Source organism: Zymoseptoria tritici, chromosome 3, assembly GCF_000219625.1.
Source record: "Zymoseptoria tritici IPO323 chromosome 3, whole genome shotgun sequence".
Lineage (NCBI taxonomy): Eukaryota > Fungi > Ascomycota > Dothideomycetes > Mycosphaerellales > Mycosphaerellaceae > Zymoseptoria > Zymoseptoria tritici.
The window spans coordinates 3,248,640-3,275,624 of NC_018216.1; the positions used below are offsets into that span (position 1 = coordinate 3,248,640).

At 54.8% G+C, this 26,985-nt stretch overlaps 12 protein-coding genes across 12 annotated transcripts; 6 read left to right on the plus strand and 6 right to left on the minus strand.

Annotated features, from left to right (window-relative positions):
• Positions 1 to 152: 152 nt before the first annotated feature.
• On the plus strand, positions 153 to 1,288 carry MgPel3 (putative pectate lyase; the record flags this gene model as incomplete). Its single annotated transcript, XM_003854059.1, has 4 exons — positions 153 to 441; positions 495 to 648; positions 704 to 813; positions 867 to 1,288. The coding sequence occupies 4 exons, from the start codon at positions 153 to 155 to the stop codon at positions 1,286 to 1,288; spliced, it is 975 nt and encodes a 324-aa protein (XP_003854107.1).
• A 306-nt stretch (positions 1,289 to 1,594) lies between these two features.
• On the minus strand, positions 1,595 to 2,110 carry MYCGRDRAFT_38510 (uncharacterized protein; the record flags this gene model as incomplete). Its single annotated transcript, XM_003854135.1, has 1 exon — positions 1,595 to 2,110. A coding segment is annotated over one exon (516 nt), but the record flags the coding sequence as incomplete, so codon positions are not given.
• Positions 2,111 to 3,270: 1,160 nt separating this feature from the next.
• On the plus strand, positions 3,271 to 4,797 carry MYCGRDRAFT_38753 (uncharacterized protein; the record flags this gene model as incomplete). Its single annotated transcript, XM_003854060.1, has 2 exons — positions 3,271 to 4,587; positions 4,645 to 4,797. The coding sequence occupies 2 exons, from the start codon at positions 3,271 to 3,273 to the stop codon at positions 4,795 to 4,797; spliced, it is 1,470 nt and encodes a 489-aa protein (XP_003854108.1).
• A 2,546-nt stretch (positions 4,798 to 7,343) lies between these two features.
• MYCGRDRAFT_92153 (uncharacterized protein) lies at positions 7,344 to 7,835 on the minus strand (the record flags this gene model as incomplete). Its single annotated transcript, XM_003854134.1, has 1 exon — positions 7,344 to 7,835. One exon carries the CDS (start codon positions 7,833 to 7,835, stop codon positions 7,344 to 7,346), a length of 492 nt encoding a protein of 163 aa, XP_003854182.1.
• A 785-nt stretch (positions 7,836 to 8,620) lies between these two features.
• On the plus strand, positions 8,621 to 9,331 carry MYCGRDRAFT_92154 (uncharacterized protein; the record flags this gene model as incomplete). Its single annotated transcript, XM_003854061.1, has 1 exon — positions 8,621 to 9,331. One exon carries the CDS (start codon positions 8,621 to 8,623, stop codon positions 9,329 to 9,331), a length of 711 nt encoding a protein of 236 aa, XP_003854109.1.
• Positions 9,332 to 11,888: 2,557 nt separating this feature from the next.
• On the plus strand, positions 11,889 to 12,635 carry MYCGRDRAFT_92155 (uncharacterized protein; the record flags this gene model as incomplete). Its single annotated transcript, XM_003854062.1, has 2 exons — positions 11,889 to 12,373; positions 12,482 to 12,635. 2 exons carry the CDS (start codon positions 11,889 to 11,891, stop codon positions 12,633 to 12,635), a joined length of 639 nt encoding a protein of 212 aa, XP_003854110.1.
• Positions 12,636 to 13,886: 1,251 nt separating this feature from the next.
• MYCGRDRAFT_92156 (uncharacterized protein) lies at positions 13,887 to 15,319 on the minus strand (the record flags this gene model as incomplete). Its single annotated transcript, XM_003854133.1, has 4 exons — positions 13,887 to 14,302; positions 14,356 to 14,624; positions 14,684 to 14,717; positions 14,770 to 15,319. The coding sequence occupies 4 exons, from the start codon at positions 15,317 to 15,319 to the stop codon at positions 13,887 to 13,889; spliced, it is 1,269 nt and encodes a 422-aa protein (XP_003854181.1).
• Positions 15,320 to 17,110: 1,791 nt separating this feature from the next.
• MYCGRDRAFT_70491 (uncharacterized protein) lies at positions 17,111 to 18,889 on the plus strand (the record flags this gene model as incomplete). The annotated part of the gene is made up of 2 exons (XM_003854063.1): positions 17,111 to 17,414; positions 17,523 to 18,889. The coding sequence occupies 2 exons, from the start codon at positions 17,111 to 17,113 to the stop codon at positions 18,887 to 18,889; spliced, it is 1,671 nt and encodes a 556-aa protein (XP_003854111.1).
• Positions 18,890 to 19,267: 378 nt separating this feature from the next.
• MYCGRDRAFT_70496 (uncharacterized protein) lies at positions 19,268 to 19,838 on the minus strand (the record flags this gene model as incomplete). Its single annotated transcript, XM_003854132.1, has 2 exons — positions 19,268 to 19,650; positions 19,767 to 19,838. 2 exons carry the CDS (start codon positions 19,816 to 19,818, stop codon positions 19,268 to 19,270), a joined length of 435 nt encoding a protein of 144 aa, XP_003854180.1.
• A 2,292-nt stretch (positions 19,839 to 22,130) lies between these two features.
• On the plus strand, positions 22,131 to 23,254 carry MYCGRDRAFT_70497 (uncharacterized protein; the record flags this gene model as incomplete). The annotated part of the gene is made up of 1 exon (XM_003854064.1): positions 22,131 to 23,254. One exon carries the CDS (start codon positions 22,131 to 22,133, stop codon positions 23,196 to 23,198), a length of 1,068 nt encoding a protein of 355 aa, XP_003854112.1.
• A 297-nt stretch (positions 23,255 to 23,551) lies between these two features.
• Positions 23,552 to 25,961, minus strand: MYCGRDRAFT_108882 (uncharacterized protein; the record flags this gene model as incomplete). Its single annotated transcript, XM_003854131.1, has 3 exons — positions 23,552 to 25,391; positions 25,614 to 25,660; positions 25,908 to 25,961. The coding sequence occupies 3 exons, from the start codon at positions 25,959 to 25,961 to the stop codon at positions 23,552 to 23,554; spliced, it is 1,941 nt and encodes a 646-aa protein (XP_003854179.1).
• An 82-nt stretch (positions 25,962 to 26,043) lies between these two features.
• MYCGRDRAFT_108883 (uncharacterized protein) lies at positions 26,044 to 26,831 on the minus strand (the record flags this gene model as incomplete). The annotated part of the gene is made up of 2 exons (XM_003854130.1): positions 26,044 to 26,073; positions 26,130 to 26,831. 2 exons carry the CDS (start codon positions 26,778 to 26,780, stop codon positions 26,044 to 26,046), a joined length of 681 nt encoding a protein of 226 aa, XP_003854178.1.
• Between the last annotated feature and the right edge of the window lie 154 nt (positions 26,832 to 26,985).

Sequence of the window (26,985 nt, forward strand, 5' to 3'; positions counted from 1 at the left end):
TATCACCGAAGAGCAGGCTAGTCGATGTATGTCTTCGATTGTCACAAGAGAGCCTTTCCATTCGCTTTGTTGCTTTCAAATCACTGACATCCTATCTTCCCAACTTCTTCACTCCCCGGAACAGTCGTTCCTTTGAACGCATTCGCATGAAAATGCTTCCGTATTTCTTCCTCCTCCTGGCAGCGTCTGCGTCGCTCGTCAATGCCTCGCCCGCCGTTCATGGCGCCGAGCAGTACAGACAAGGAGTCGTCGATTTACCACTTGGCTATGCCTCTTTGAACGGCGGCATGCATGGTGGGCAAGGTGGTCGGGTCACAATTGTATCTGACCTGACTGCTCTCACTAATGCGGCCGCCGACCCGAATCCCCACATCATCTACGTCAATGGAACGATTTCGGGAGCTGCTATGGTAAGGGTCGCTAGCTACACGACGATTCTGGGTACGTGTGTGGTATGTCTTGAATACAGGACTCAAGCTGAACGTATATGACAGGCATCGAAAACTCTAGCCAACTCATCGGCATCGGTTTGGCCATCAAGAAGGTCAACAATGTCATCGTTCGCAACCTTGCTATCAGCAGAGTTCAGGCCTCGACTGGCGATGCCATCTCCATTCAGTACGCGAAGAACGTCTGGATCGATCACATGTACGACTTTGTCCGAAGGCTGTGTTTTTACTACCCATGTTAACTCTTTTGGTAGGGACCTCTCCTCCGACATGGACCACGACAAAGACCACTACGATGGTCTCCTCGACATCACCCACGGCAGCGATTGGGTCACCGTCTCGAACACCTTCTTCCACGACCACTGTACGCAGACTCCACCAGGTCCCTGTTTCCACACAGACTAACCTCAATCCCAGACAAAGCCTCCCTCATCGGCCACTCGGACTCCAACTCCGCCGAAGACCAAGGCCACCTCCACGTAACCTACCACAACAACCACTTCTCCAACATCTACTCCCGCATGCCGTCCATCCGCTTCGGCACCGTGCACATTTTCAATTCCTACTACGACGGCGGCGACACCGCCGTCAACGCCCGCATGGGCGCCCAGGTTCTCGTGGAGAGCTCAGTGTTCGCGGGAGTGAAAGATCCGGTGACGAGTGAGAACTCGAAATTGAAGGGGGGTGCGGTTGTGAATGGGTGTGATTTGGGTGGGAAGGCGAGTAAGGCGCAGGAGGGGAATTTGAAGACCGTGCCGTATGGGTATAATCGGTTGAGGAGTGGGGAGGTGAGAGATGCGGTTGTGGGTGTGGCGGGGAATACGCTCAAGTTGGGTTGAGGGTGGTGTCGAGAAGGTGTGGTGGGTTGAAGGTCCTGTGGCTGGCCATGGGGTACTCTGTCAGGCCTTGCGACCGTTTTTCCGGTATGCCGAGATGCATATGCTGGTTGCTTGTATCCTCAAACTAATATCGTACTCACCGCAGTCTTTCTCCCCGCTACTTCGACATCTGTTTTCGCCATGCATGCTTCATACTCCGGCGTCGACCACTTGTCAGATTTGCTTGCTATCTCCTGCGCCGATCCTCTCCACATGAGGTCTCAGCAAGGCTGTGATATCCCGATATCCTTGATCCTCAGCAAAAGATTATGACGTCCAGCCACAATTGTCCATAACGTCGACATTAGCGCCGTGATCCAGCAGACAAGCCACGACCTCTGTGTGATGACGAGAAGTGGCTGCCAACAGCGCTGTCCGATTGTGGATATCTCTGGCTTCGATATCGACTTTGGTTGTGGCGAGGAGCATCTCCACGATCTTGAGGTAGCCTTCCCTGGCAGCGCGGATCAGGATGGTTTGATCATTGGTGCGTTCAGCGTTGAGGTCGCACTCTCCGGGGTCCAGTAGTAGCTTGAAGATCTCCTCGTCGCCTTGAATCGCAGCTAGAGTGAGAGGTGTATGGCCGACGTTATTCTTTGTATCAATTTCGGCCTCTTCCGTGTCCAGTAAGAGTCTCACCGTGGCGGCGTTTCCACTGTAGGCCGACCAAGCCAACGGTGTAAATCCAGCTTCGTCTTGGTCATCGAGTCGACTAGATGGCTTCTGCAGCAGTAGTCTTACGACCTCATCGTGTCCCTCCGCGGCAGCGTGCATGAGTGGTGACAACTTGTCCTGTCTTGGATGTTGACTTCCGCTCCGGCATCCAATAACAGCCTCACCAGGTCCTCGTGCCCTTCATGAGCAGCCAACGATAAGAGTATTCCCACCCCAGTCACGGCTGTCCGCCTCAATCTCTCGTCTCGAAGTGAGCAGCTTGCGGACAATCTCGGTATGACCATTGACCGCGGCCCAAGCCAGAGGACTGTCGCCATGCTTGTCAGGCTTGTCGACATTAGTCTGCTGGAAACGAAGAGAACGTCCACAACATTTTCGTGCCCTTCCGCTACCGCCCATGAGAGAGCTGTGCGATCCGCACGGTCCGGGTAGTTCACGTGGAAGCGTCCGGACATGATCAGTATTCTACCACGTCTGCGTGGCCGGCTTCGGCGGTGTGAGATAGTGGTGTGCGTATATTGCTGTCGGCGAGGTCGAATGGAACGTCTGTCTCGATGAGTACGGAGCGGAGAGCCGCAAGGTCGCCTTCCACGGCTGCCTTCCGAAGATCCTTGAAAAGGCGAGAGTCTCTCGGTCGAGCCATTGATCCGGGTCTGAGGAGTTGCTCTTCATTCAAGGTTGTCTTTCCGATGAGTCTTTCGAACGATAGTAAGAATCGTGTGTAACAGCTTTCGAACCTATCGGTCGAGAACGATGGACAGAGTCTGTCAGTCGAGCATCTATGGCAGGTTGGAAGCAATACCCTGTTTGGGATCACGGTGTGTGACTCAATCTTGAAGCCGTTCGGCGCGCATCATCTCTCTTTGAGCATGGCGATCGAGACGACATGAGACTATTTTGCTCCGAAGAAATCGGGAATTGCGTATAACTCGTTTGGGAACTACTGCCGCCATGGGAAGAACTTTCCAGCAGCTCGAGGAGGACGCTGTTACTTGCCGCTCAGTGTGCAGCATCGGAAGGAGCCTCTGTGTAAATCCACATGTAGCAGAGCATTCTCGCACGCTTCAGTGGCTGGGTCGATGGAGGTGACGTTCCCTTGGTAGTCTTCGTCCAGTTCCAAGGTTCTGCAGTGAATCGTCGTACCCCTGCATCTCACCGCCAAGGTCAACTAGATCACTTGGCAAGCCACCCCCTCCAACAGTTCCGCCGTCCACCGCCGCTCTTCTCCCTTTTCCATCAACCTTGGTCCTTGCTGCACATCAGCAACCATGGCGGGCTCGAATATAAACCCTTCTGGCGACCGACACAACCACGAATCCAGCCCGCTGCTACCAGGATCGAACCACCATTCAAACCACACGCACACGTTCGCCGACGGCATCGCTCACGAAGGAGAAAGCGGCCGCCATGGCATCAACCCAAAGATATTCCTCCAAGTCGTCGCCCGATCTTCAAACAAGGTATCGATGTACGTCAACGTCCTCTGGCCATTCGTACCCATCGCCATCATCCTCCGCTACACGACCAACGCCCATCTCTGGATCTTCGCCGCCAGCTACATTGCCATGATTCCAGCTGCCAATCTTCTCGGCTTTGCTGGACAGGAGTTCGCCCGCAAAATGCCCAAGGTCGCTGGAATCCTCATCGAGACCACTTTCGGATCTGTTGTTGAAGTCATCCTATTCGTCGTGCTGATCGCCAAGCACAAGTCGAATACAGACGAGGGAGAGGACAATGGCGATGAAGGCAATCTCATTCCCATTATCCAGGCCGCCATCCTCGGTAGTATCATGACGAATCTGCTACTCTGTCTTGGTCTGTGTTTCTTCTTTGGTGGCATCCGCCGACATGAGAAGAGCCAGAAATTCCACGCCGTGATCTCAGAAGTGGGCAGTGGTCTCCTCCTAGTGGCTGCTTTTGGCTTGCTGATCCCAAGCGCTTTCTACTCTGCGCTCAAGTCGGAGACCGTTTCGGCGTTGCAGGAGAAATTCACGGAGGGCAAGCTGGAAGAAGACATTGTCCGTATCAGCCAATGGACCTCGATAGCGCTTATCGTCGCATATATGTGCTACCTGATCTACAGCTGTACCTCTGCACACTCCATTTTCGACGAAGTCATCGAGATGGACGAGCACGCCGACGCCGATCGAGAGGATGACATGGCCAAGGCGAAGCTGACCCTGACGGAGACATTCGCGGCTTTGGCCATTGCCATCGCTTTTGTGACATGGCTGCTCATCATTCTCGTTGGCAACATTGAAGAAGTCGTGGAAGCTGGTGTGCCTGATCAGTTCCTTGGTTTGATCCTCCTGCCGCTGGTGGAGAAGGCCGCCGAGCATTTGACTGCGATTGATGAGGCGTGGGATGGCGTGATCAATGTCGCCTTATACCACTGCATCGGACCGTCTATTCAGACTGCTCTGCTGAATGCTCCTCTTGTGGTCTTGGTCGGATGGGCTATTGGCAAGCCGATGGACCTGAACTTTGAGATCTTCATGATCGCCTTGCTGGTCTTGTCGATCCTTGTGGTGGGCAATTTCTTGAGGGATCAGGAGTCGACTTGGCTTGAGGGCGCTTTGTTGGTGGTGAGTCGCATGTACTCAGCAGCTGGCCGAATTTGAGGACTGACACAAAGCTCACAGATCATCTACATCATCATTGCTATCGCCTCGTACTACTACCCGAATCCGGACGTCGCAACTACCAACGACATCGAGGTGGTGAAGCAAAATGTCACAATTTCGCTTGACTTGTACAAGCAGCTCCTTGCTGCGCTACCGAAGCCGGAGTTGTGATGCATCGCATTCAAGTCGATCGAAGAGCATGGTGACGGGACGGAGCATTTGCACATACACAAAGTACATAACATGGCGCACTGACGGTGATCTCTCGGGGCCTTGCTCACCACATCTTCATCTCTTTCCTTCTCATTCTCTCATCTCTGTAACATCGGTCACCGGCGAGCATCGGCCTTACGAAGCTCCTCAACGCAGCCATCAATCAGATCACGATAAGTGCTCGAGCAGGGATGAAAAAAGCCAGATCTAATCCAATCGACGGTGATGATTCGAGCATCACACGACTTGAGGCGCGGGAACGCGCGGAGACTGGAGTGATCCGTAAATCAAAGACGAAACTGCGCAGGTTTGGGCTACGGATAGCCGGCTCTGATCGAACCTTGACCCAGCACACATACTCGACTCTCTCGTACAGCGTACATACTCCTTCTTGCGTCCCTGTTCCGCGGACATGTCGAACAGCTCTTGGGTCGGCGACCGGAAAAAGATCCGGAGGAGAACATCTTTAACTTCCTCGACGTAGTCATCACTGTCGCCGAAGAAGACCACAGTCATGCATCCATCGACGTCTATGTTCGCAACAGTGCGTCTGCATTGGGTCCGCCGCCTGTGAGAGCGTTTCACATCGATGCACGGAGCAGACACTCGACGCTGTTCCTACGAAAGTACAGGTATCGGCAATATCACCACGTGAACTCGCTCGCTCGATCGCGGACCATTTTCTCGCCAGCGACTGGACCTCAATCACATAGACCGCAATTCGCCATCGCATCCGGGAACAGCACCAACGGCATGTCCGCGAACGGCTCGTACCATTGACGGACCCGGACAGACTTCAAGAGCAGATTCGCCTACACGATGAGAGGGCGGCGTAGAAGGAGGAGGAAGCCAGGCTCCGTACGGAGTCGCGGGCGAGAACAATAAATGCAAATGCGGATACGGGCATGACCGACGGCTGCAGTACAGATGAAATCGCAGAGGCGATCCGACGATCCGTGGAAGACACTGTGCCGCACAGGATCAGTGAAGACACTCCCGCTCTCGCTAGCCAAGTCGAAGGCCCAAACACCCTGTTGGACGCCCTGCGAGAAGTCCAGGACTTGCTGCCACCAGAGCTCGTAGGAAGTGCAGCCGATCGTTCCTCCACCTTGCTCGCAAAGCAACGGGCGGAGTTTGAGGAAGAGATGGCACGTGGAAGGGCAGATGTGGAGGAGGAGATCCGGCTGCTAAGATGTGAAAGAGGAGATCCGGCTGCTAAGAGAAGAGAGAGCTCTGGTTGCATTGACACAGAGAATCTGGAGAAGACCATTTCCGCCGCGCGCGATGGAACACCTCTACCGCCCACGATTACCAACTCTACCCCCATTCAACCACCCGCGCTTCCAATTCAACGCCCTGCTACGCCTCTGCCGGCTGCCTCTCACCAAGATCGCATTTTCGCAACGCCTCTCGCCGTGGGAACTTTGCATGAGGCATCTCGACCCCAGCGCAAGACTGTACGCCATAATCTCAACGATCGCCCATTACCTCCACTCGAAATCGTCCCACAGAAGCGAGGCCAAGGCGGCAATCTGCCTCGGTCGAAACTGCAGCGTGTTGTCCCAGGACAAGAGCATGCCGAAGGCACCCGTTCCGCGGGCCTCCGCGACCTCGCTCGTGTTTTCAGCCCAAGATATCTGCCTGTACGTGATACTATGATCCGCAAGAGCAGACCTGGCTATCGCACACCCAAATCAGCCATGCAGTCTCGGTACCTGGGAGATAATTCCATCGTGCGGCCAGAATTCGCAAATGACGAGAATGGACAGGATTCTCCTGGCAACATCGAGCCTCACACCCCCTTGTGGTCCGAGAACCCAGAATCAGCGAGGCTTTCACTGCACGGAGCCCGAACTGAGCCTCCGCGCTTGAGGGGTGCGAATCCAGGACCTCGACGGTTGTTCAGAAATCGCTCCCACGTCTCCGACGGTCAGCCCTCCTCTGATATCGCGATCCCCAACGCTATCGCCTCTCCTCTTACCTCCCCTCGCGGCCCACCTCTCCTCAATCCAGCGCCGCCGTCCGCATGGGCTCTCGGCCTACCCCTTCGCCCCTCCTCTGAAGCTCGGTCTGATGCCTCTGGGAGCATGTTCCAGCAAACACAACTTGCGCGCCTCCCCACCGAGGAGATGTACGATGCTGGTCGCACTCAACAGCGGCTTTTGCTGCATGATACGCTTGTAGAAGAGTTGCTGCAGAGCTCACCACCTCCCCGGTCGCCGACACCGTCTCTGCCATCGCTCTCGGATTGGAGCGACGTCGCACCTCGCGACCGACGTCAGCCTCCCGCTCGGTCTCAGCGGGCTACTTCAATGTCGAGAAACATTGTAGTCGCCACTCGTCGAGAACACAGTCCCATCGTGGAGGAGGAGGAGGACCGAGCAGACAACGAATCGCAGTCAGAGGCATCGCTGGGACATGACATGGCGAGTATCGAAGGTGATGAAGAAGATGAGGACTCGATCGAGGCACCTCGACGACAGAGATAGGATGATGGTGGGCTGTCAGCACGTCGGTTGTAGTCTGATTTTGGATGTAAGACCATGTCCCACATGGACTTCCTTGTCATCATCGCTCACTGGCTCCTCCCATTCCTCATCTTCCATATTGTCAGGGTTGACACCCTTAGTAGCGAGTCTCAATTTCTCGTAGTCCCGATCGATCATCTCCATGAGGGCATTCGAAGCGGCGGGGATGAGGAAGTCACGCCAGATCATGATGACGATAGCCAAATGCGTATGGTCTCGGAGTTTGTGGGAGATGACGTTAAGACGAGTAGTCTCGTTTGGGTGCTCACGAGCATCTCGCGCCCTCATCATGGTCACCGACGCGATGCTCTCCGGAACGGTGAGCACGGGCATTGTTTCGAGACCCGCGGTCTCTAGAGCCGCATCGTAGAAGTACGAAACCCATCCGGCAAAGTACTTGTCCGTGTAGGAGACGATACGCTGAGTAGTCGGCGCGAGCTTCGGTGAAACCTGCGGTCCCGCACCCATTTTTTCGGGGATCTCGCAAAGCCGCATCGGGAGCCATGGCCTCATTTGCAATCGGGCTGATGTGAGAGAGAAATGCGATGTGGGCCATGGAGGTGATGACGTTCCTGTTGAAATGATCGGCGCGGGCGGCTATGCATTCGTCTTGAGTCGGAAGGGTGCGGTTCGCCGGGATCGGCAGGTTCGTGAGGCAGTTCCTGGTCAACCTGCTTCCATGGATCCGCCAAAGCTTCAATCCAAAGAGAAAGAGCCACGCGTCGTACAAATTGGGGTCGCCGATGATCGCAGCTTGAGCTTGGTCAAGCGGAAGGATCCACCGAGAGAAGTTCGCGCTGATGCTAGTAACCACTCGACATGGGAAGCAGCCAATGCCGTATACACTCACGAGCCTCTCGTTTAACTGTCGACCACGGACTTGTTGATCCTTCGGCCAGGTTATAGGGCCCTGGTCCAGGGGCACCGTCAGAAGACCGGTATACTGCACGAAGTTGACGGCAGCGTCGAAACAGCCAAGGAGTGCTTCATGGCGGGAGATGGCCTTGTCGGCATTGATGTGGCATTCTGCTGCCTTGAGTTGAGCCGCAGTCTCTGACGCTCGATGTGCGAGTCCGGGACCAACATCGGCCGGCATGCCAGTCTCACAAGGCCTCATTTGGCTTGGGGACCGTCTGAAAGCAACGATAATCTTCATCCACAACAAATTCCATCTCCACAGCACCTGCAAGCAGATTCGACCCGTAGTACCGCCATGACAAGTCCTGAATGATTGTGTCCTCCTGTGTGCGATGATGCTGAAGGGTACCAACCGGTTTGAGTCTCCCGCGGGCATCTCTGCAGGAAAAGGTCCACCGTTGGACCATGGTGATGAGCTGCTGGACTTGACTATTCAGAGCAATTACACCTTTGCCAGCGAAGAAGTTGATGCTCTCCATACTGCCGATGACCTTGTCGCTGATCACGACGATTCAATACGAAGAGATATCCGCCTGGGAATCATCGCAATCCGTATCGCATGCCAACGAGGCATCTGCTTGTGCCGCAGAGCTGGTGAAGCAAACGAAAGAAAGAACATCCACGACACCGGTTTCGTCGATCGTCATGTCCTCTGGGCGCACATATACTGGGAGTTGCACTTCCGCCGAGCTGATGCTCGAGAATCAGGTCTCTTGCGGCAAAGAGCCGAGGATTGTGACCGCTCCGAGTCTGACGGCGACGACATTGGTCCATCGTGTGGTGCCAGAGTTCTTGATTCGAGCCAGAAGGGTAAATCCGGCAGTGGCAGAGTGGAGTCGTCGACTTGGCTCGCTGGCGGAACAATCCCTCCGACAGATCTCCTCGATGACTCTGGTGCTTCAGCACCTGTGTCAACTGGGACCACCTGTTTCGTTCGGTTCGTTGGTGGCCATGCGGCTAGAAAGATGGGTTCAGATGAAGGCAGGTTGAGTGTGTTTTGGAATGGCCGTGGAAAGGTCGGGTTGGAGAAACTTGTTGGTAAATGACGCTGTCGAACCGCTCGCACCGGAATGCAGAAGTGCAACGAACGCATGCGATGACGATCGGACGGGAGTATTTGGGCTCGGGGCAGCGCACGAAACGTTGGTCGCAGCGAGTTTAGCGGACAAGGATGTTCAGGGGTTGGAGTTCACCATCGTTTAAGCTTCGTCCATGGTCAACGCTTAAATCAACGTACACGATCTGCCTTTGCCTCCGCCTACGACTCCGTGCGATAGTTCGATCCAAACAAGCTCTGCTCGAATTTTGGCAATCCCTCTATCTGAGTATTATGCGCCTCAAACAAGCTCTTGCGGAAAGACTTGAAGTCCATGGGCATGAGCGGGTTGGACATCTCGATGGTGACTGCGCGCCTCCTCGCCTGCTCACCCATTTCCGTAGCCCATCGGAGGATCTCTTGCCCATTGGAGGGATCTCACGTCGCGCTGTTTGTCGAGCCCTTCGAGGTCGAAAGCCCATCGGAAAATCTATTGTCGCGCTGTTTGTCGAGCCCTTCGAGGTCGAACCACTCCGCACGAATGGTAGCACAATCGCCTGCAATGCAGCGACATCAGGGGCCTGAAGGCATAGACGTCTGAAAGCGTAAGCTGTTGTCCTTGTGTGGTCGGCTCTAATCGCTCACCAGCATCTCTCAAGACTGGCAGCTCGTGGGTCTCGCCATTACCATTGCCATTGATGTGTAGAATTGAAAGAGGTGTTTCGTGCTTCAGCTTCGGGCGCGGAGACTTGTCGGCTCGATGTCGCACTTTCTGCTCAGTCTTTCTTGTCGTCGCTCCGATTGTCCAGGCCTTCGGTTCTCGATGCATTTCTCATTCCCATGGTATACGAACGGGTGGCATGATCGATTGTGACGCAGCGAGACACAAAAGATTCTGCGAGTGGAACGGCGCAGAATTGAGAGAAGATCGATCGCTCGTATTCCTGCAATCCCTCAGAGGTCGCGGTGTCGAATCTGATGTCAGATATTTCCCAAAAGCCCTCGCACCTGTTCATGGGCTCTGCCTCTGAACCCTTGAGCAGCACATGATGTGACGATGCTCGCAGCCCGACTTCGCGATCGATACGGAGTGTCCCTTCGTACTCGCGGCGCTTGTATTGAACATTCCTCACGAGCCCGTCCTGGCGAACGCTCTAGCTCATCACTGCGCCATGTCTCCTCAAGATGGACATTTTCAAAGGACACTCTCCACCCTGACCGCGAGTCCGTCCTGACGAACGTTCTAGCTCATCACTGCGCCTTGTCTCCTGTAGATGGACGTGGTCAAAGGACACTCCGCAAAGGTCGTCATACTCCCGGTTGCGACTTGCAATGGCGTGGAAAGGGTCGACTGGGCCAAGTGTTTCAAGCCCTCTTTCTGTTCGTTGTGCGCTATCTTCACGCGAGAAGTCCGGGGGTTGGTGCTGCTTGCTCGCTCGCTTCCCTTATTGTAGTCCATCGGAAGATCTCGAAGGCAACTGTGATTCGGGGTGACACGAAGAGGTGCGTGGCGGCACAGTGGATGCGAATCGCAGGAGAAGGGGCAAGTCGATGTTGAGACACCAGCATAGTATGCCCCGAGCGCGGTGGAGGGTGAGTGCAAGGATGTTTGTGATTTAAGCTTTTTCCGCTTTCCGTTTCTGGTGTAGCGCATATGCGAAGTGAATGAATGTCACTCAGTGGTAATGGAATGATCATCGATGGTGTATGTGAAGCCAAACGGGTGACTCTTTTACTACGGAAATATGTCTCTCTGGCTGTGTTCCTGCCGACGGAGCTGCTGCGATGGAAGGCGTGGTGCTCTTGTTCTGTCGCTCAGGGGAAGGCATGCACAGCCCACGTCACCAATATCTGTCAATAATCGACCACAATATCGCAAGTGAGGTAAGTCCCAGCAGTATCGATTTCGTCTCCCTGTCGACGCCCGTCCCACAGCTAAACTGCTATGAGTGTCGCGTTGAAGCTCTGTCCACCGCGTTTAGCGGCTTAGCTAGCCATTGTTGATTCCCTCGCCACTTTTCTCCCTCGCTCTTTCTCTTCCTTTCCCTCTCCTTCCTCTTTCCTCATCAGACCGCATTCACACTTTCAAGCTCAAGATGTACAACACCACGACTTCCACAATGCGCTCTGCTCTCTCTTTCCGCGGCCGTTCCGACAAAGGCCCTCTTACCCTTAGGCAGCCGCAGCCACCGACCATACCCTCACCTGCCCCCCGGCCTCGCATCTCGCATAGCTGGATCTACCCTCTCCTATTCCGCCCGAGTCTGCCGCCACAGTCTCTCTCGTCAACGCCCAAGGTGATCACCCCGCAGGCAAGACGTCCTTTCGCACTTGCTCGACCTTTGCGGTCAGCTAGAGCTGAGCCGCAGGTGCGTCTCCCCTCCCCACGCGTTTGGCGGCCTTCGGGCCCGGTTTCTGCTGATCCTGCAGTACGCGTTGAGCCTTCGGGCCCGGCGCGGCCTGTTCGTGTAGTACGCCTTCAGAACACCAAGCACCTGCGCATCCGCCGCCCGATCCAACCTGAGCCGCTGCCAGCTCGCCCAGTTCAAGAACCCATCCCGTCTGGGATGTATCGCGACGAGACTCACCGCGCCAATTTCGAGCCTCTTCCGATCAACACCGACTGGGCCAACGAGGGCATGACTAACGTCGCACGTTGCCATCAGATTGGGGAGTGGATCTCCAACTGCAGCAAGCCGGCTCCCGTGAGCCTCAACGTGCCTCTTAGTGTTGATGTCCTGGATCGATCGATGCCTTGGGTGCAGTCGACAATTTCTGGTCTTGATTGGAGCTATGGCACCGCTACCACGCTCAACATCACTTCCAATCCAGTGTTCGAGGACGACATTACGACCTGCTCGAAGCAGTCTGACAAGTCCACGGATACGGCCATGACTGGATCCACCAACTCGAGTTGGCAACGCTGTCTAGAAGAAATCCGCCGCGAGGTGGACGAAGTCTTGGCAGTATGCAAGGACAACTGGCGGAACGCATTGCCTCGTGCAACGGGACTCTGCCAGCGGGCCTTGGACTACTCGATCAACTTCAAGTGGTAAGGATCCATGCTGTTCCTCAGCTGGATCTTTGCCACCCTTTCTACCAGGTAAGATCCCCCTTTGAGTCCTTCGAAAGAAGACATTTACTGCTAATTTTTTCACAGGTACCACGATTTCCTTTCTTACAAACCAGAAAATCGAAGACGGAAGAGTGGCGGCTCGGAACATCTTCACCAAAAACATCAAGAATACCCCAAGGCAGCGAGGCTCAGCGAAGTCCAAAAACAGTGGAGGCAAAAGAATGAGACTCTCGGGTAAACGGTCCGTTAGAGACCAGGCCTGCCGGAATCGGACAGTTTGGAGCCCAGTTGGCGACGGATTGGAACAGAGGCGATGTATCGATTCCAACAATAGGAGACGGGGAGCGGGAGACGAAGACGGAAGTTTCAAGCAGCAAGACCACGGAATCTGAAGACCGAGCAATGGGGATACAGTTCAGACGATCGGGGCAACCTGGTACGGGGGGACACTGGAACCGGCGCGAAGACAGACGAGGAAGCAGGGGTGGCCACGGAACGGAAGGACGCGTCGAACACGAACCGATGGAGGAGGATGAGCAGGGCAGCCAGGTGCGTCAATCCCCCGCCCCTTTTTGATCGCTGACAACTAGGCCCCGAGCGAAGGCAGGGCACCTCATCGTGGTGCTCGGGTGACAACGTGGTCTTCTTCATGGCGAGGAACCACGGCCAAGACCCTGCCATCGATCACAGTGCGATACCAAGACCGACTTGACCACGATGAGACATCCCACAACATCATGACAGCTCGGCATCACGATAGCACAACGGCTTGACTCTTACCCAACGAGCGATCTCACGACAACGACTGGAGGACCAGCGGCGCGGCACAAGAGACGGGCTTGGGAGATGGACAACGTTAGCTTTGGCTTGAAGGACGACTTGGATGGTGGATGACGATGGGTACGAGAACTACGAGATGGTGGATGATGGGCTGTATCCCGAGCTGGAGGTACTGAGGTTGATGATTTGACATGGGAGCATTAGCTTAGATGCAGTCGTTTGCTCAATGAATGACAATATTTGAACACGAGTCTTGATTCCTCCTTACTCGCTGCACTCTTTCTCCTTGCTTGGTTGACTTGTATTGATGTCGGTGCATTGGCTGTCTCACACTGGCGATAGCTGTCGGTGCATTGGACCAAGAGCTTCAGATATGCATCAATTGGCTGGCTCTCTGCTGCGTTGCAAATTTGATGAACATGTTCAACACTTGATGGCAGACGAAGGCTGAAAGGTAGCGCCTCTCCCTGCTTCCGCTTTAATCGCACCATCCGGGCCATCCGGACGGAGTCTGTGCGGGGAAGAATGTGCGGAAGAGCGGTGATTCGGCTTTCTGTTCTACGGCGCCAAGTTCCCGTCGATGATACATCCCCTTGCTGTCATTGACATCCAGCAAGACAAATTCCACCTGGGTAGCTTGGAGTGCGCAGCTGGAGCGAAAGCACAGAGATACAGATATCCATCACCCAGAGAGCAAAGATCGTTCATCCTAATTCCATTGGGCGTAGATTAATGGATGAGAGTAGACCGCATTTCCTCGGCTGTCCTGATCAACCTTCGTATACGTAAGAAGCATCGACTTCAAACTCGGATTGAACTCCATCATCGCCGGATGTGCCTGAATAGAATACGCCGGCAAACTGAAATTGCCATTCGGTCCATCGTAGAAGCGAATCGGTGTGATCCACGGGCCAGCCGGATCCGGCGCCGTTGTGATGTACATTGTCGCTCCGGGATACTGGTTGCCGCCGATCCAGACGTAGGAATTCCAGCCTTGCGACCAGAAGTAGGTTCCTTGCCCGCCCACGCTGACGTTTTCGATGCGGATGCCGTCGGCGCCGATTTTGGGGGCTGTGGTGACCCAGTCTCCGTTTACCCAGTAGCGGTAGGCGGATCTGTTCTCGACTAAGGTGGCAGGGTTAGCTGTGCTCGGTGTGGAAAGATGATGCATATCTCACCTGATCCGACTGGGACTTTCGCGAGAGAGACTGTGCCGTTCGCTTGGCCGTAGAGGTAGGCGATGCCGTTGCGGACAACGTTGCCGTAGGCTCCGTAGGCGATCTCGTTGCGGCCCCAAAATGTCTCGTTGATGACTGTGACGCTCGGGAGGGTGTTGCCAGAGGCGGCGCTTGGAGCGGTGACTTTGTAGAGGATCGTGGCTGGATTGGGCTCGACGAGTCCGAGATCTTGATTGATATGGGTGGCGCGGATCCATGTATACCCGATGCTGAGAGATGTTTTGGTCAGCGATGGTATTTTGGTATCGTCCGTCGTGCGGAAACATACCGGTAGGATGTGCGCATAGGCGGCGAGTCAGGCCCTTGGACATTATTGTCAGTTAGGAGCATGTTTCATGATGGCGGCGTACTCACAGATGGCATATCTCGATCCATCACTGCATCCACCTTGCGAAGAGCAGTACTTGTTCGCATTAACCGGATAGAATGCCTGACTGTTGCTGTTCGCTCCATACTGCTTCAACACGGTCGTGTTAAGCTTGTTGTCGGTCGATTTCAACGACAGCAGCGTAGGCTGTCCAGCGGCGGAAGAGTTGCTCCAGCTAGCAGTGCTGGAGAGTAACGAGTTCGTGTTGACAGCGCCATTGACGACGTATTGTGAGTCTCGGCAGGCCCACAGCGTTCGGTTGTTCAGCCGAGTGGTGCCGCAGGAGTCACGGCTGAAGGCCGGATCGCTGACGAGACCGAGAAGCTGTGGAGTTGCCTTCAACTGGGGATACACGGGCTCGCCGGATTGAATGGTGAACGGACTTGGCGCGGGCTGATTCGTCGGAGGAGGGAAGGGTTTGGGAAAGTATCGCGATGTTCGAAGGGCTGCTTGTCGTGGTGACAGAGCCGAGTGGAGATCTTGAGGTGCAGCATCGCTCAATGCGGCGAGGACGGAAAGGAGAGAAAAGGTCTTCATCGTTGCAGATAAGACGAAAAGGCCAGATAATGTGTTGAATGCACTTACACAGTGGTGCCGCATCGAGCATTATATACACACTCTGCTCGTGGTGGCAACAACTCTAAGATCTGCCTCCGATCAGCTTTGGTACACATTTGGTGTGGACTGATGTGGGAACAGTTGAGCGCATCCAGCTCGAGCGGAGCAGATTTTAGAGCAGCATGATTGGTGATATCAGGGCGGGATCATGGCAGATCGACACACCGCCGAGCCTGAGAGCTGTGTTGTCGTAGTTTGAATCGAGTGGAGTCGCTCCGCTCGGATATAGGTACAGACTCCGATGTCGACCCTGATGTTGGCGAGACGACAGCCCTGAGAAATTTCTCTGCTCGAGCACGGTGGCTTGATCATGCATGCAGAGGGCATCGGAGCGACCGAAGCTGGGCATCTGGTGAGTATTGGTGGCTTGCGGGCGGCTCAGGATTCGCGACCACGGGCTAGACCTGCCACAGAGCAGCGCGCCAAGCGACTCGGCATCATGCCATGTCTGCAGTCTGGTGTTGCCCAACACATCACCACGGGTCTCGCAGACCGTGCATGCAGTAGTGCGGCATCCGTGGAGCTGAAGTTCAGCCCGGAACATGCGACGAAAACGTGGCCGGCTGGCATACCGCCGGAAGTACGAGTCGAGGAGTAAAGACCCTGGTCACAGAGTAGTCTAGACAGCGATCGTCAACGCGCTAGGCCTATTCAAGGCAATGGACAGCTTGGAGTGAACAATCGAGTCTCCTTTGCGCCGGCGTGAGCAGTGCTTAGGGCATATCGGCGACCCAAATTCTCTCTTGCCGAGTGCCTCAATTGGACAACCTTTTGCTGTGGCCAGCTCGAAGCATCGCAGTGACAGACAAGGACCTCGCCGTATTTGTCGGAGCGTCGAGAAAGACAGTAGCTGAAGCCATCCATAGCGTTCCGGAAAACCTCTCGTGAAGTACTGCTTTTGCTACCCCACTCCGGACGCCATCTGCCTCCGTCGTCCTGCTAAGACAGCCATGACAGCTCACTCGAAGCCACTAAAGGGCAAGTTATGCGGTGCGTTTGAGCGGAAAACAGAGGTACCCCACCGCAAAAACCAAATGCCCGATGCACTCGACTGTGCATGCCCGGTCTGACGATGAATCTGGTGCTCCATTCACCATGCAAAGGCGATATTGTGGCCCAAGTCACAGACCTTTGTCGACGACTGTACAATATATGCCAGGTTGCAACTCATGTAGGCTTGGATCGTCATACTGTGAGGGCGGAGAGAGACTAAGCAATCTGGTCTGGTTTTGGTGTGCAGCGATATCCGAATGCGAGCGATGGTGTCAAGAAAGGTGGCATGTTGATCGATCTTGATCAGTGAGGAGTTGTGTGAATGTGTGTATTCTTGCCAAGCCAAAGTCAGCGTCCGAGGTTTGAGGTTCTCCGCGTCAGGGATCCGGAAACTCTAAGTTGGCCGAAATCTCCGGAGACCGAAGAGCAGCAACAAGGAAATACCTGACCTGCGACTAGAATATCCATATCGACAGCACAGCACCGCCGTCGCGTTCACTACGTGACCATCACCACCCGTTTACCTCCTCCTACAACCTCACCGTCGTCGCCGCCGCCGCCGCCATTCACACCACCAGCCCGCAGCTGACGCATGACATCCAGCGACACGCCAGCTTCATGACCCACGCGATCACCATCTGAGACCTGCCGAAAGGCCTTGGACTCGCCAAACCCACACGACCTCGCCGAGCCGTTGAGTACCCCACGGCGACAACCATGGCCTTCAACTTCAACTGGTCGCCGCTCATAGCCGACACGGAACGCGTGCGGGACATGCTCACCAGCGCTCTGAACAAATCACCGAAGCCTCCGATCATCGTCGACGACATCATCGTGAACGAGTTGAACTTGGGCTCTACACCGCCAGAGTTGGAGATATTGGAAATTGGAGATCTGGCGGAGGATCGATTTCGCGGAATCTTCAAAATGAGCTATACGGGAGATGCATACCTCACACTCAAGACCAGAGTACAAGCCAATCCTCTGAATACATATCTCTCCACAAAACCGTCATTCGCAAGTCCACAGCCGCTGGCGGCAAGCAGTAGCTTGACGATTCCCATCCAGATTACGCTATCGGACATACGCTTGTCCGGCTTTGTGATTCTGGTCTTCTCCAAGTCGAAAGGCATCACAATCGTCTTCCGCAACGACCCGCTCGAAAAGCTCAAGGTATCCTCAACCTTCGATACAATACCCTTCGTTCGCGATTACCTGCAGAAGACGATCGAAAACCAGCTGCGAGTACTCTTCATGGAAGACCTGCCGGCGATCATCCACCGACTGTCGTTGCAAAAGTTCAGCCCAGAATATCAGACAGCAGATCTTTTAGAACCCAGGAATGAGGACGAAAGAGCTGTGGATCCACTCGCCAGTCCGTCGCAGTCGGCTGTACACCTCGATGACGATGATGCTTCAGGATACTCCCTTGAGTCTGCTGCAGAGACATATGCATCTTTCTCTCAGAAGAATATGGTACGGCTAGCAGCTCTCACCGAGAGCCAGCGAACGTTGAGCCTGTTCACGCCTAGCATTCGAGATACAGTCTACCGTGCATGGGCAACGGCAGCAAATCGCGATGACACCACAAATGGCACGAATACACCCACTCGACCATTTACGCTATCACGACTGCAGTCCTCACTGGCTTCACACAGCACAATGTCAGCTGCAACATCAGTAGTATCAGGAAGCGGCTCCGACGCCACACGACCCAGCATCGTCAGCACTGCATCTTCAGCAACGGTGTATAGTCTCGGCACCGGTGCACCACGCTCAAGACCTGGCAAAAAGCGAAAGAATCGCATCGTCAACCTCCGTAAACCGAAAGACAAAGACTCTACCGATCCGTCCGAGACCGCATCCCAATCGCAAGGAAGCAGCTACGACGACAGCGGAACGCGCAGTAATTCTGGTCGCTCCGCCCGCTCAAGCGTCGTGCGAAGCAATACTGAAGTCACCACGGCGCCCTCCAGCGGTCTCCGTGAAGGCGAAATCAGCACGCCACCTCGGAGTCCTCCTAAGAAGAATGTCGACTTCAAAGACTTCGCCCAACCGACTGAGCGCAAATCACGACCCACCACACCGCGCGACCTGCAGCAAGCTCCGCCCGCCATCCGCGATCCGGACCGCACACCTCGCGCTTCCATGGTGCAGCCTGAGAAGCCCTCCGTGTATCAACAGCCTCCCGCTCGACCTCGTATGAACCACCTCCCTCGCATGCAACCTTTTCCTTCTCGCTCGCCTTCACCTGAAATCACGCGGAGGTCATCATCGACTGAAGCGAGGAGGTCGTCCAGTGATGTCAATATTCAGAAGCTAGTGCAGGCTTTTGGAGAAGCGGGCACTGGAGGCGGGATTTTGGAGCAAGCTTGGATGCAAAAGATGGCGGTTGAGATCGCGCGGAAGGTGGAGAGCGAGAGAGCGAAGGGGAGAGGGGGCGGCATATCATCGAGGGAGGATGCTGACGCGCCGCCGCCGGCATACGTCTCTTGATGAGTATGGCAGGGAAAATAATGGGACAAGGCTGGCTGTCTGGAAATTTGCGTTTCGGGGATGGCGCTGAGGGCTTTCTGGTTCGGGACTGGGCGGCAGGAGCTCTCAAGGGAAGTCAACCATTGTTAGGCTTGCGTGGGGTTGCTCACGATTGATGTCCAAAAATAATGACCGCCACGTATTTAGCATCGCTCGTTGATCGAGAAGGATGAACGGCACAGCTGTGTCCAAAAGGGTGGAGCCCAATGGACGGAGAGCAACTGCATCTAATCGCTAATGTACTCTATTCTATCAACACTCCTCCAACTCTACGATCATCTCTCACATCTCCTCCCGCCCAATCACCATGCCAATCCCTCGCCACTTCTGACAACGCCACTACCGCTGATACGTAATCTCATCATCATCCTCCCCATCCCCACTCTCCTCCACCTCGCCATTCTTCACCGAAACACCCTCCCCTTCCCTCCCATCCATAGCCAGCAAATCCTCCACCGCCCTGACCTTATCCTCGAAACCTTGGACTTTATCCGTCCGCGACCCGATCCGGATGTCTGATTGGATTCGCACGACGCCGTTGGCGTGGAGGAGGGAGTGGCATTGGCCTATTAGATTCATGACTGTGGTCCAGGGGCCTTCGAGAGTGGTGCCTGCGGAGTGCATGCTGTATTTGACGCCGGACTTTTTGAGGAGGCGTTGCACGGCGGCGATTTCGTGGGAGACGCTGGCTGTTGGGGTGCCGATTGGGATGAGGCAGAAGTCTGGGAGATTCAGCGTTGGAATTTTGTGATTTACGTCGATGTGGGTTCTTGTATATCCTTGTCCCACGATGTGTCTTCCTCTCACTCGCGGCCACTGGATTAATGGATATTCTTACCTGCTGTGCACTTCGCTGGAGTGGGAAGCTGAGTGGGGTCGTTGGTCGCCATTTTTTGGAGGATATGGGCGAGTTGAGGGGAAGTGTCCATGAGATTCCGGTGGACGGTACAGAGAGGATGGTGTTGTACCTTAGCTTCCGAGAAAGGTAAGGTCCGGTGTGGTGACGATGGGAGAACTTCGGCACAATCGTGGGGTGGCGGGATTCTTGTACTTGTACTCTTTCCATCCTTTCCTTCTCTTCCGTCGACACAACCTCTCATGCACCGAGGCCACTTCTTCTCTACTGGCCTGGAGACGATGTCTGATCATCCCTGACTTGGAGGACAATGCTGTACTTCGACGACATGTCGTTCTGCGCTCACCAAAATAGGCAAACGCGAGAGATGGGTCGAGACTCTGTTAGCACCACGACGGCCCGGAGGTAAGAATGAGGACAAGTGACAATCCTTTTCCAACTCTACGCAAATCTTGTTTCCTTCCTTCCCTTCTCTTCCTTATTGCTAGCAACAAATGCTCTATACACGAGGGGTATACATCAGGCCGCCTCCAGCCCGCCATCATGGTCATCCCGGTGTTCTATCTCGAAAACCCGCCAAGTCTAAACGCGATTGAGCCGACCGGCACCGCCAGTCCTCTCACCCGCTGTGGCCTGACCTATCTCAACGAAGGCGGCGCCAACTTCGTCTTTCGTATCGTCCACCCACCATGCACTCCAATCCCACATCGGCTACAAAATCGCCTTCTCCGCATCCGGAAAGACCTTCCTCACATCCAGTCCGCGGAGTTCCAACTCGAAGCTTTCTACAAACATTTCCACGGCCTATTCCCAGAGGAGCATCTAGTACAACATGAGCTCATCATGATCGACCAGAGCGTCTTGGCCCTGCTGAACACGGAACTGCAAGCCATGGATCGACCGAGTCATCGAGCGCAGGACTTCTTACCGGAAGAGGATCTGAAGGCTCTGCTGATGACTGACATGACTGTGTGCACGGACGAAGGGGCCGACGCAGTGTTGCTGCAGTTGAAGCCGAAGTGGCTGGCTCAATCTCCTGATGCTCCTGGCAATGCGAAGAGGTGTCGGACGTGTGCGTTGCGGGCTTGTCGTGCAGGCAGGAATGTCAGAACGGCGACGGATAGGCAGGGGAGTTGTCCACTGGGGTTGATGAGTGAGGTGTCGGAGGAGAGGAGGAGAGCGGTCGAGAGTGTGACGGGTGATCCGGCGATCAGGGAGTACCTTCTCGGTGAGGTATCGCAAGGATTGTTACGGCGGCTGAAACATGCTCAGATGAGTCTGGACTCTGGTGGTGTTCTGAGTGTGGGTGACGACGAGCAGGGAAGTTTGAACCTGTGTAAAGCAATGACATTGCGAGATTGCTCGCTCTTTGTGAGGAGGCTCAAAAGCACGATCGAGGCGAAACTTGGAGATCTGGATCTGAAGCAGCCCGAAAAGATCAAGAAATGGAAGAAGGTGGAGAGGGATCTGATTGACGGTGGATGGTATACGAATACCGAACAGGAACGATTCTGGATGCAGGAAGAGGTTTGTCAGCTTTCAAGGCAGTGGCTTTGAGATGGTCCTCCTCCTCCTCTTAGGACTTCGGAACGGGAAGTTTCTTCATGATCGTCCGAGCAATGTCCACGATCAAGGTCCTGCTTCGATGACAGTCTTCCGAGCCTCGCGAGGAAGCTCCTTGACAGCGTCATGCCAGGAACCAGGATGCACGATAAGCGATCAGCTAAGATCTGGCTAGACAGGGGTGTTTCCTTCGAGGAGCGGACTCCGGCCTCTTGTGGCCTTCACATGCAGCGGTCAGGAGCCCGGTGACGAGCTCCATTTCACGACGCAGACAAGTTGATGTGAGGTGCTGACTGGGCTGCTTCCATCAAGATCGGCCGCAGCGAAAACTTCGACATGAAGAGCCGCCGTCACGGCTCTTTCGCGGCGCTCCGAACGAACGCCGAGAGACGTCACCAGAGCAAAGCAACTGCAACTACTCTCCACAGAAGATTCTTTCTTCATGATCAAGATACATCATTGCTGAACAATCTTTCCCTGGGTACGGGCTCCGCTGTTCGTTGCCAGCATGATCATTCGTCAGTGTGGTCTCAGGGCAGTGATGGCTCCACTACTCTCGCACGACGCTTGCTAAGCCATGCTGCTGTGATCGTGGCCATGGGTGGCGTGGAGAAGCTATAAGGGATTCGAGATCTAGGCTGGTTTTCCAAAAAAGTTTACACCTCTGCTTCACCTCGCATCTCGACAGGCTCCTTCAATCACACCACATCTTACACCTCCCGGACAGACATTCAACCACCTCAAGCAACACAACCTCAACCATCCAAACCTCAAACCACTAGCATGGCATCCAACGAATCCTTCGAAGGCTGGTGCGGCCTCGACGCGAGTTCTTCAGAAGGAAACATGGTCTGGCAAAACTACACCCCAAAAACCTTCACCTCCACCGACGTCGACATCGAAATCTCGCACTGCGGAGTCTGCGGCTCAGACTTGCACGTCTTACGCTCCGGATGGGGTCCCACGAACTACCCGGTCGTCGTCGGCCACGAAATCGTCGGCCGCGCAATCCGCGTCGGAGACGACGTCAAATCTGGCATCAAAGTCGGCGACCGCGTGGGCGTCGGCGCTCAAGCTGGATCGTGCTTGAAGGGTGACTGTGAGGAGTGTATGAATAATGGCGAGCAGTATTGCCAGAAAGGATTCGTCATGACTTATGGCTCGAAGTGGCCGAGTGGCGAGTCTGCGCAAGGTGGGTATGCGAAGTACTGGCGTGGCGATGGACACTTTGTCTTTGCTATTCCGGAGGCGATGAAGAGTGAAGAAGCGGCGCCGTTGTTGTGTGGTGGTGTCACTGTGTATGCGCCGCTGAAACAAAATGGTGTTGGACCTGGATCGAGAGTTGGTATCATTGGCGTGGGAGGGTTAGGGCACATGGGCATTCAACTCGCGCGGGCGATGGGTGCGGACAAGGTCTGGGCGATCTCAAGAACCGACGAAAAGAAAGACGACGCCATGGCCATGGGCGCGGACGGACTGATCGCAACCGGAAAGGAAGGCTGGAGCGACGACTTCAAAAACTCCCTGGACGTGATCATCTGCACGGTCAGCTCCCCGAAGATGCCCTTCAGCGAGTACCTCAACCTCCTGGACGTGGGCGGGGTGTTTGTGCAAGTCGGAGCGCCGGACGAGGCGTTGCCGCCGGTGTTGCCGATGGCGTTGATCATGAAGAAGGTGAGTATCAAAGGGAGCTTGATCGGGAGTCCGGCGGAGATCAGGGAGATGTTGGAGTTGGCGGCGGAGAAGGGCGTGAAGCCTTGGATTCAGAAGAGGAGGATGGAGGATGCGAATCGGGTCTTGGTTGATTTTGAGGAGGGGTTGCCGAGGTATCGGTATGTTTTGGAGAACTAGATGGGAGTGAGTATGTGTACGAATGCTGCCATGCCTCTGTAGTCCCTCTCACGATGTACTGTACGGCTCACGCCTCGTTTGCTGGAGTGTGCATTGGGCAGGAATACGAAGGTATCCTGACTCTTGCTTGTCCACAAAATGGAATATTCAAAGCATTCTGTTGTCAACAAATCTTTACGCGTATATTGGGTATAGTTCTACTGCGATCTGAGTGCCGAACAGTTGATGCTGGACTGCGGCGTGAGAAGGACTGCCTCCCCGGAAGAAGACGACAACCACGAAATAGCGCAAAATCTTCTCAATGCTGGAACAAGTCTTCCTCTCGCTCTCTTTTAACATCCTCTTCTCTTTCTTCATCGCAAGCCAGGACTGCTGCTTCCTTGCCTCATCTCCCTTTCCCTCGCGAGCTGTTCCTCGCTCAAGCATCCAATCCTATTAAGAATCTCTTTGTGCTCTCCCAACTTCAGCCCACTGGAAATGCCTCTAGCCTTCCTCTTCCCTCCACTGCTGCCATTCCTTGCTGGCCATGCAGCCTCCTCGGAGGTCGTCTCCACTTCAATAAATCGCGGCTTCTCCTCATCTTCCGCCGAGGCGACGATCGGCACCGAGCTGTGTGGAAGTTGTGGATGGCACTTGTCTTCGATCTCGTCGATTTCGCCCTCGTCTTCATCGTCGCTTCGGGTATCGTCCGCACCTTGTCCGCGCAAAACACGAATCACAACGCGGATGATCATCATCAGCCAGACGAGGGTGATGCATTGCAATCCGAGAAGAAGACCTAGGAATGACCATCGAATGTTGGCATTGAAGGAGATGGTCTTTGCTTGCGGGTTCAAGATCGGCTGAAGAAGGTGCTCCAGCACCTTGTCACCGCCATCCGTGGAAAGTATCCTGCCCGTGATCGTCGAGTACACTCCGTACGGCATCGCCGCAGAGTTGACGTGCGCGTAGATGCTCCAGCAGATTCCCAGATAGAAGACATGGCGCGCCACAAACCAGGTGACGACGAACAGTCCAAACATGGCATCACACGCTGCTTGCAAGCCCAGATATCGCAAGATCTTGGCTGCTGGGAAGATCAAGTCCACGATATCCATGCACACCAAGATGGCATTGCCGACTCGCCATTGGCGGTATCCATAACTTCCCATCATCAATCCCACGGTCACGAAATGGTGTGTCAACATCTGGTAGTGATCTTTTCTTCGCTCTTCCAGGTGGATGACCACGACTTGCTGCACCCAAAACGCCAATTGCGAGAGGTAGTAGAGCTTCATCCCAGGCGTGAGGAGAAGTCTGGGAAAGTCCCTCCACATGGAGATGAGCAGACTTTCCACGCTGTCGACATCCGTCGGTGTATCCTTGACGAAAAGTGCCAGTCCCCAAAACCATATCACAATGTAGTATAGCAGCATATACGACTGCTCAGCGAACCGCACGCGGCCCTTCTTCCTCCCGATACCGCATGCAGCGGCCAATGGTGTGAGCACGTAATCCAGCATCAAGGCCCGGAATGCGGTGAAGTAGACAACGCAGCTCGCTACGAGGTACATGTCTTTCGGTCCTTGAAGGTAGAAGCCCGGTGCTTCAGTGGACGGGTACGACAAGGCGAAGAAGGCCTTCGTGGTGGGTCGCAGCGAAGGGAAAACGACATGTGTCATGCCGAGGAGGAGGATGAAGTTAAGAGATAGACCCAGTTGGTGTTCCATGCACAATCTTCGCAGCGCGCCGGCAATGCTTTCGTATTCGTTCATGTTGCTCCATGTTGCCCTCCTCTTGCGTGGCATCGGCGCCATGTGGTCGCTAGTCATGTTGCACACCGACACATGGTCGATGGAGGTCCAGTCATCTTTGTGGTCGACGAGCATTGGGGTTCCTGACCCCAGCTCGTGTGCCATTATGGGTGATGTGATTGTGTGGGATCGATTCGAGGAGGATTTCGCGGGAAGACGACGGTCGTAGATATGAGAGATCCAGCGGCGGAGAGGTGGTAGCTCGAGTCTGGCGTGGAGGTAGCGAAAATCCACGGGCCAATGCTTTGCTTTCCGCGGGCAAGAGAATGTGTGCGGGTCAATGTCTTTCAAGAGGGAGCGGAGGGGATCATGGCGGAGCGGAAGGGCGGTGGGATGATGGGGATGTGGAGGTGGAAGCGACAGGAAGGTTGAAAGTGTGGTCAGTGTCCGTGTCAGGTCTCTGTCGGGAGTGTGAGTTGTCGTCCAATCCGCGTCGACGTAAATCCACGATCTTCTCTCGAGTTCACCCCGGAAAAACCGTCAGAGGAGTTTCAAAACAGGGGTCTTCTTCACTGCTGCCAAGGTCGGATATATGTGGCTTGCTGGCAACGGTCCGCCCCGGACGATCAACTCTTGCGAATGGTGGAATGAGGTCGAGATCAAGTATCTTCGATGAACATACATCACGAGGAGGGCGACGAAGACAATATGTGGTGCCAGAGCAGCAGTCTATACATAGAGTTGGTTGTTTGGAGAACAGCGTTCACATGAACCAAGGCGAACGGCACCGCATCTATGTCATGAAACTTGGGTTGGAGCTTCGACTTTGACAGGCATTGTATGCCCTTCTCAAACAATTTATCCTTCGTTCCTGTACACGCTATGCTTCGAAATGCGCCGCTGAACACATCTCAAACTAGAGTGGGGTGGTTGTACAATATACAAGCGCCATGCCATGCCATGCCTGGTATCATACATCTATCACGCCGCTCTGCGGACCCGAGGTCCTCGTCTTGAAGACCTCGTCCATAACGACCCCTCTTGTGTATAAGCAGACTTCGTAGCCTGTACCGCCATATTTCGCCCGCATTTATTCGTCCCTCGCAGCGAAATCAACCCTCGATCAAGACTTTGCGCGCAACCTAGAAAGCAGAGTCAGCATTCATTCTTCGCTCCACCTCTCCACAAATATACTCACAGCCCATGCGCCTGCAACGGATGCCACAATACCTCCAGAGATCATCATCGGCCTCACACCGTGCGTGCTCCTGAAGATCATTCCACTGATGCCACCCGCTGCCACACTGTTGAACGAATCATGCTTCCCTCGGTAGTAACCCAACGTGCTGTTTATCCCATTGTACATCATCGCGACCACGCCCGCCGAGTTGCCCAAGAATGGTCCTCTCCGTGTGATGGCGTTCAGCGCCGAGTTGAGGCGCAACTTCGGTGGTGCTGTGGCCGGCAACCGGCTCAATCCTTCTGTCAAACCCCATGCTCCTCCCACTGACAGCGCCGCGAGATATGTCACTCCTGTTCCATAACAAAGATCGTCTGACCATCCTCGTGATGGTAATAATGACTTTCCGCCGGGTAGATCTGTGAGCACATCGTCGTCGAGGGTCAGGTAGTCGAGGGTGTCCTGATTTAAGCCCGCGAGCGGGTGAAGTGCTGATGGATCGAATGCGCCGGGTGTGCTTATGAATGACCCGACATCGTCGGCGGTGGGTGTAACGAAAGTCGGAGGGAGAGGACTGCTGCTGGCCGCCGCGGCGGAGGCGTCGAAGGAGGAGTCGGATGCGGTTGCGGTCTGGGTGGATTTGCCGCTGAAAATGTCCCACACGCCCATGATGGATCGAGTGAGTTGTAGGTGATGCGCGAGGAGGCACGGAGAACTGCCGGATGGTATTCGCGAAGGGAGAACCGTGACTTGCAGCGGCCGAATTGTGATGATGCTTGTCGATCTCCCTCGAAAAATTGACGGAGGTCCGACTTAGGCCGCGTTACGTAAGCACTTCACGATCCGAAGGGATCTTTTGGACTTGGTCGAATTT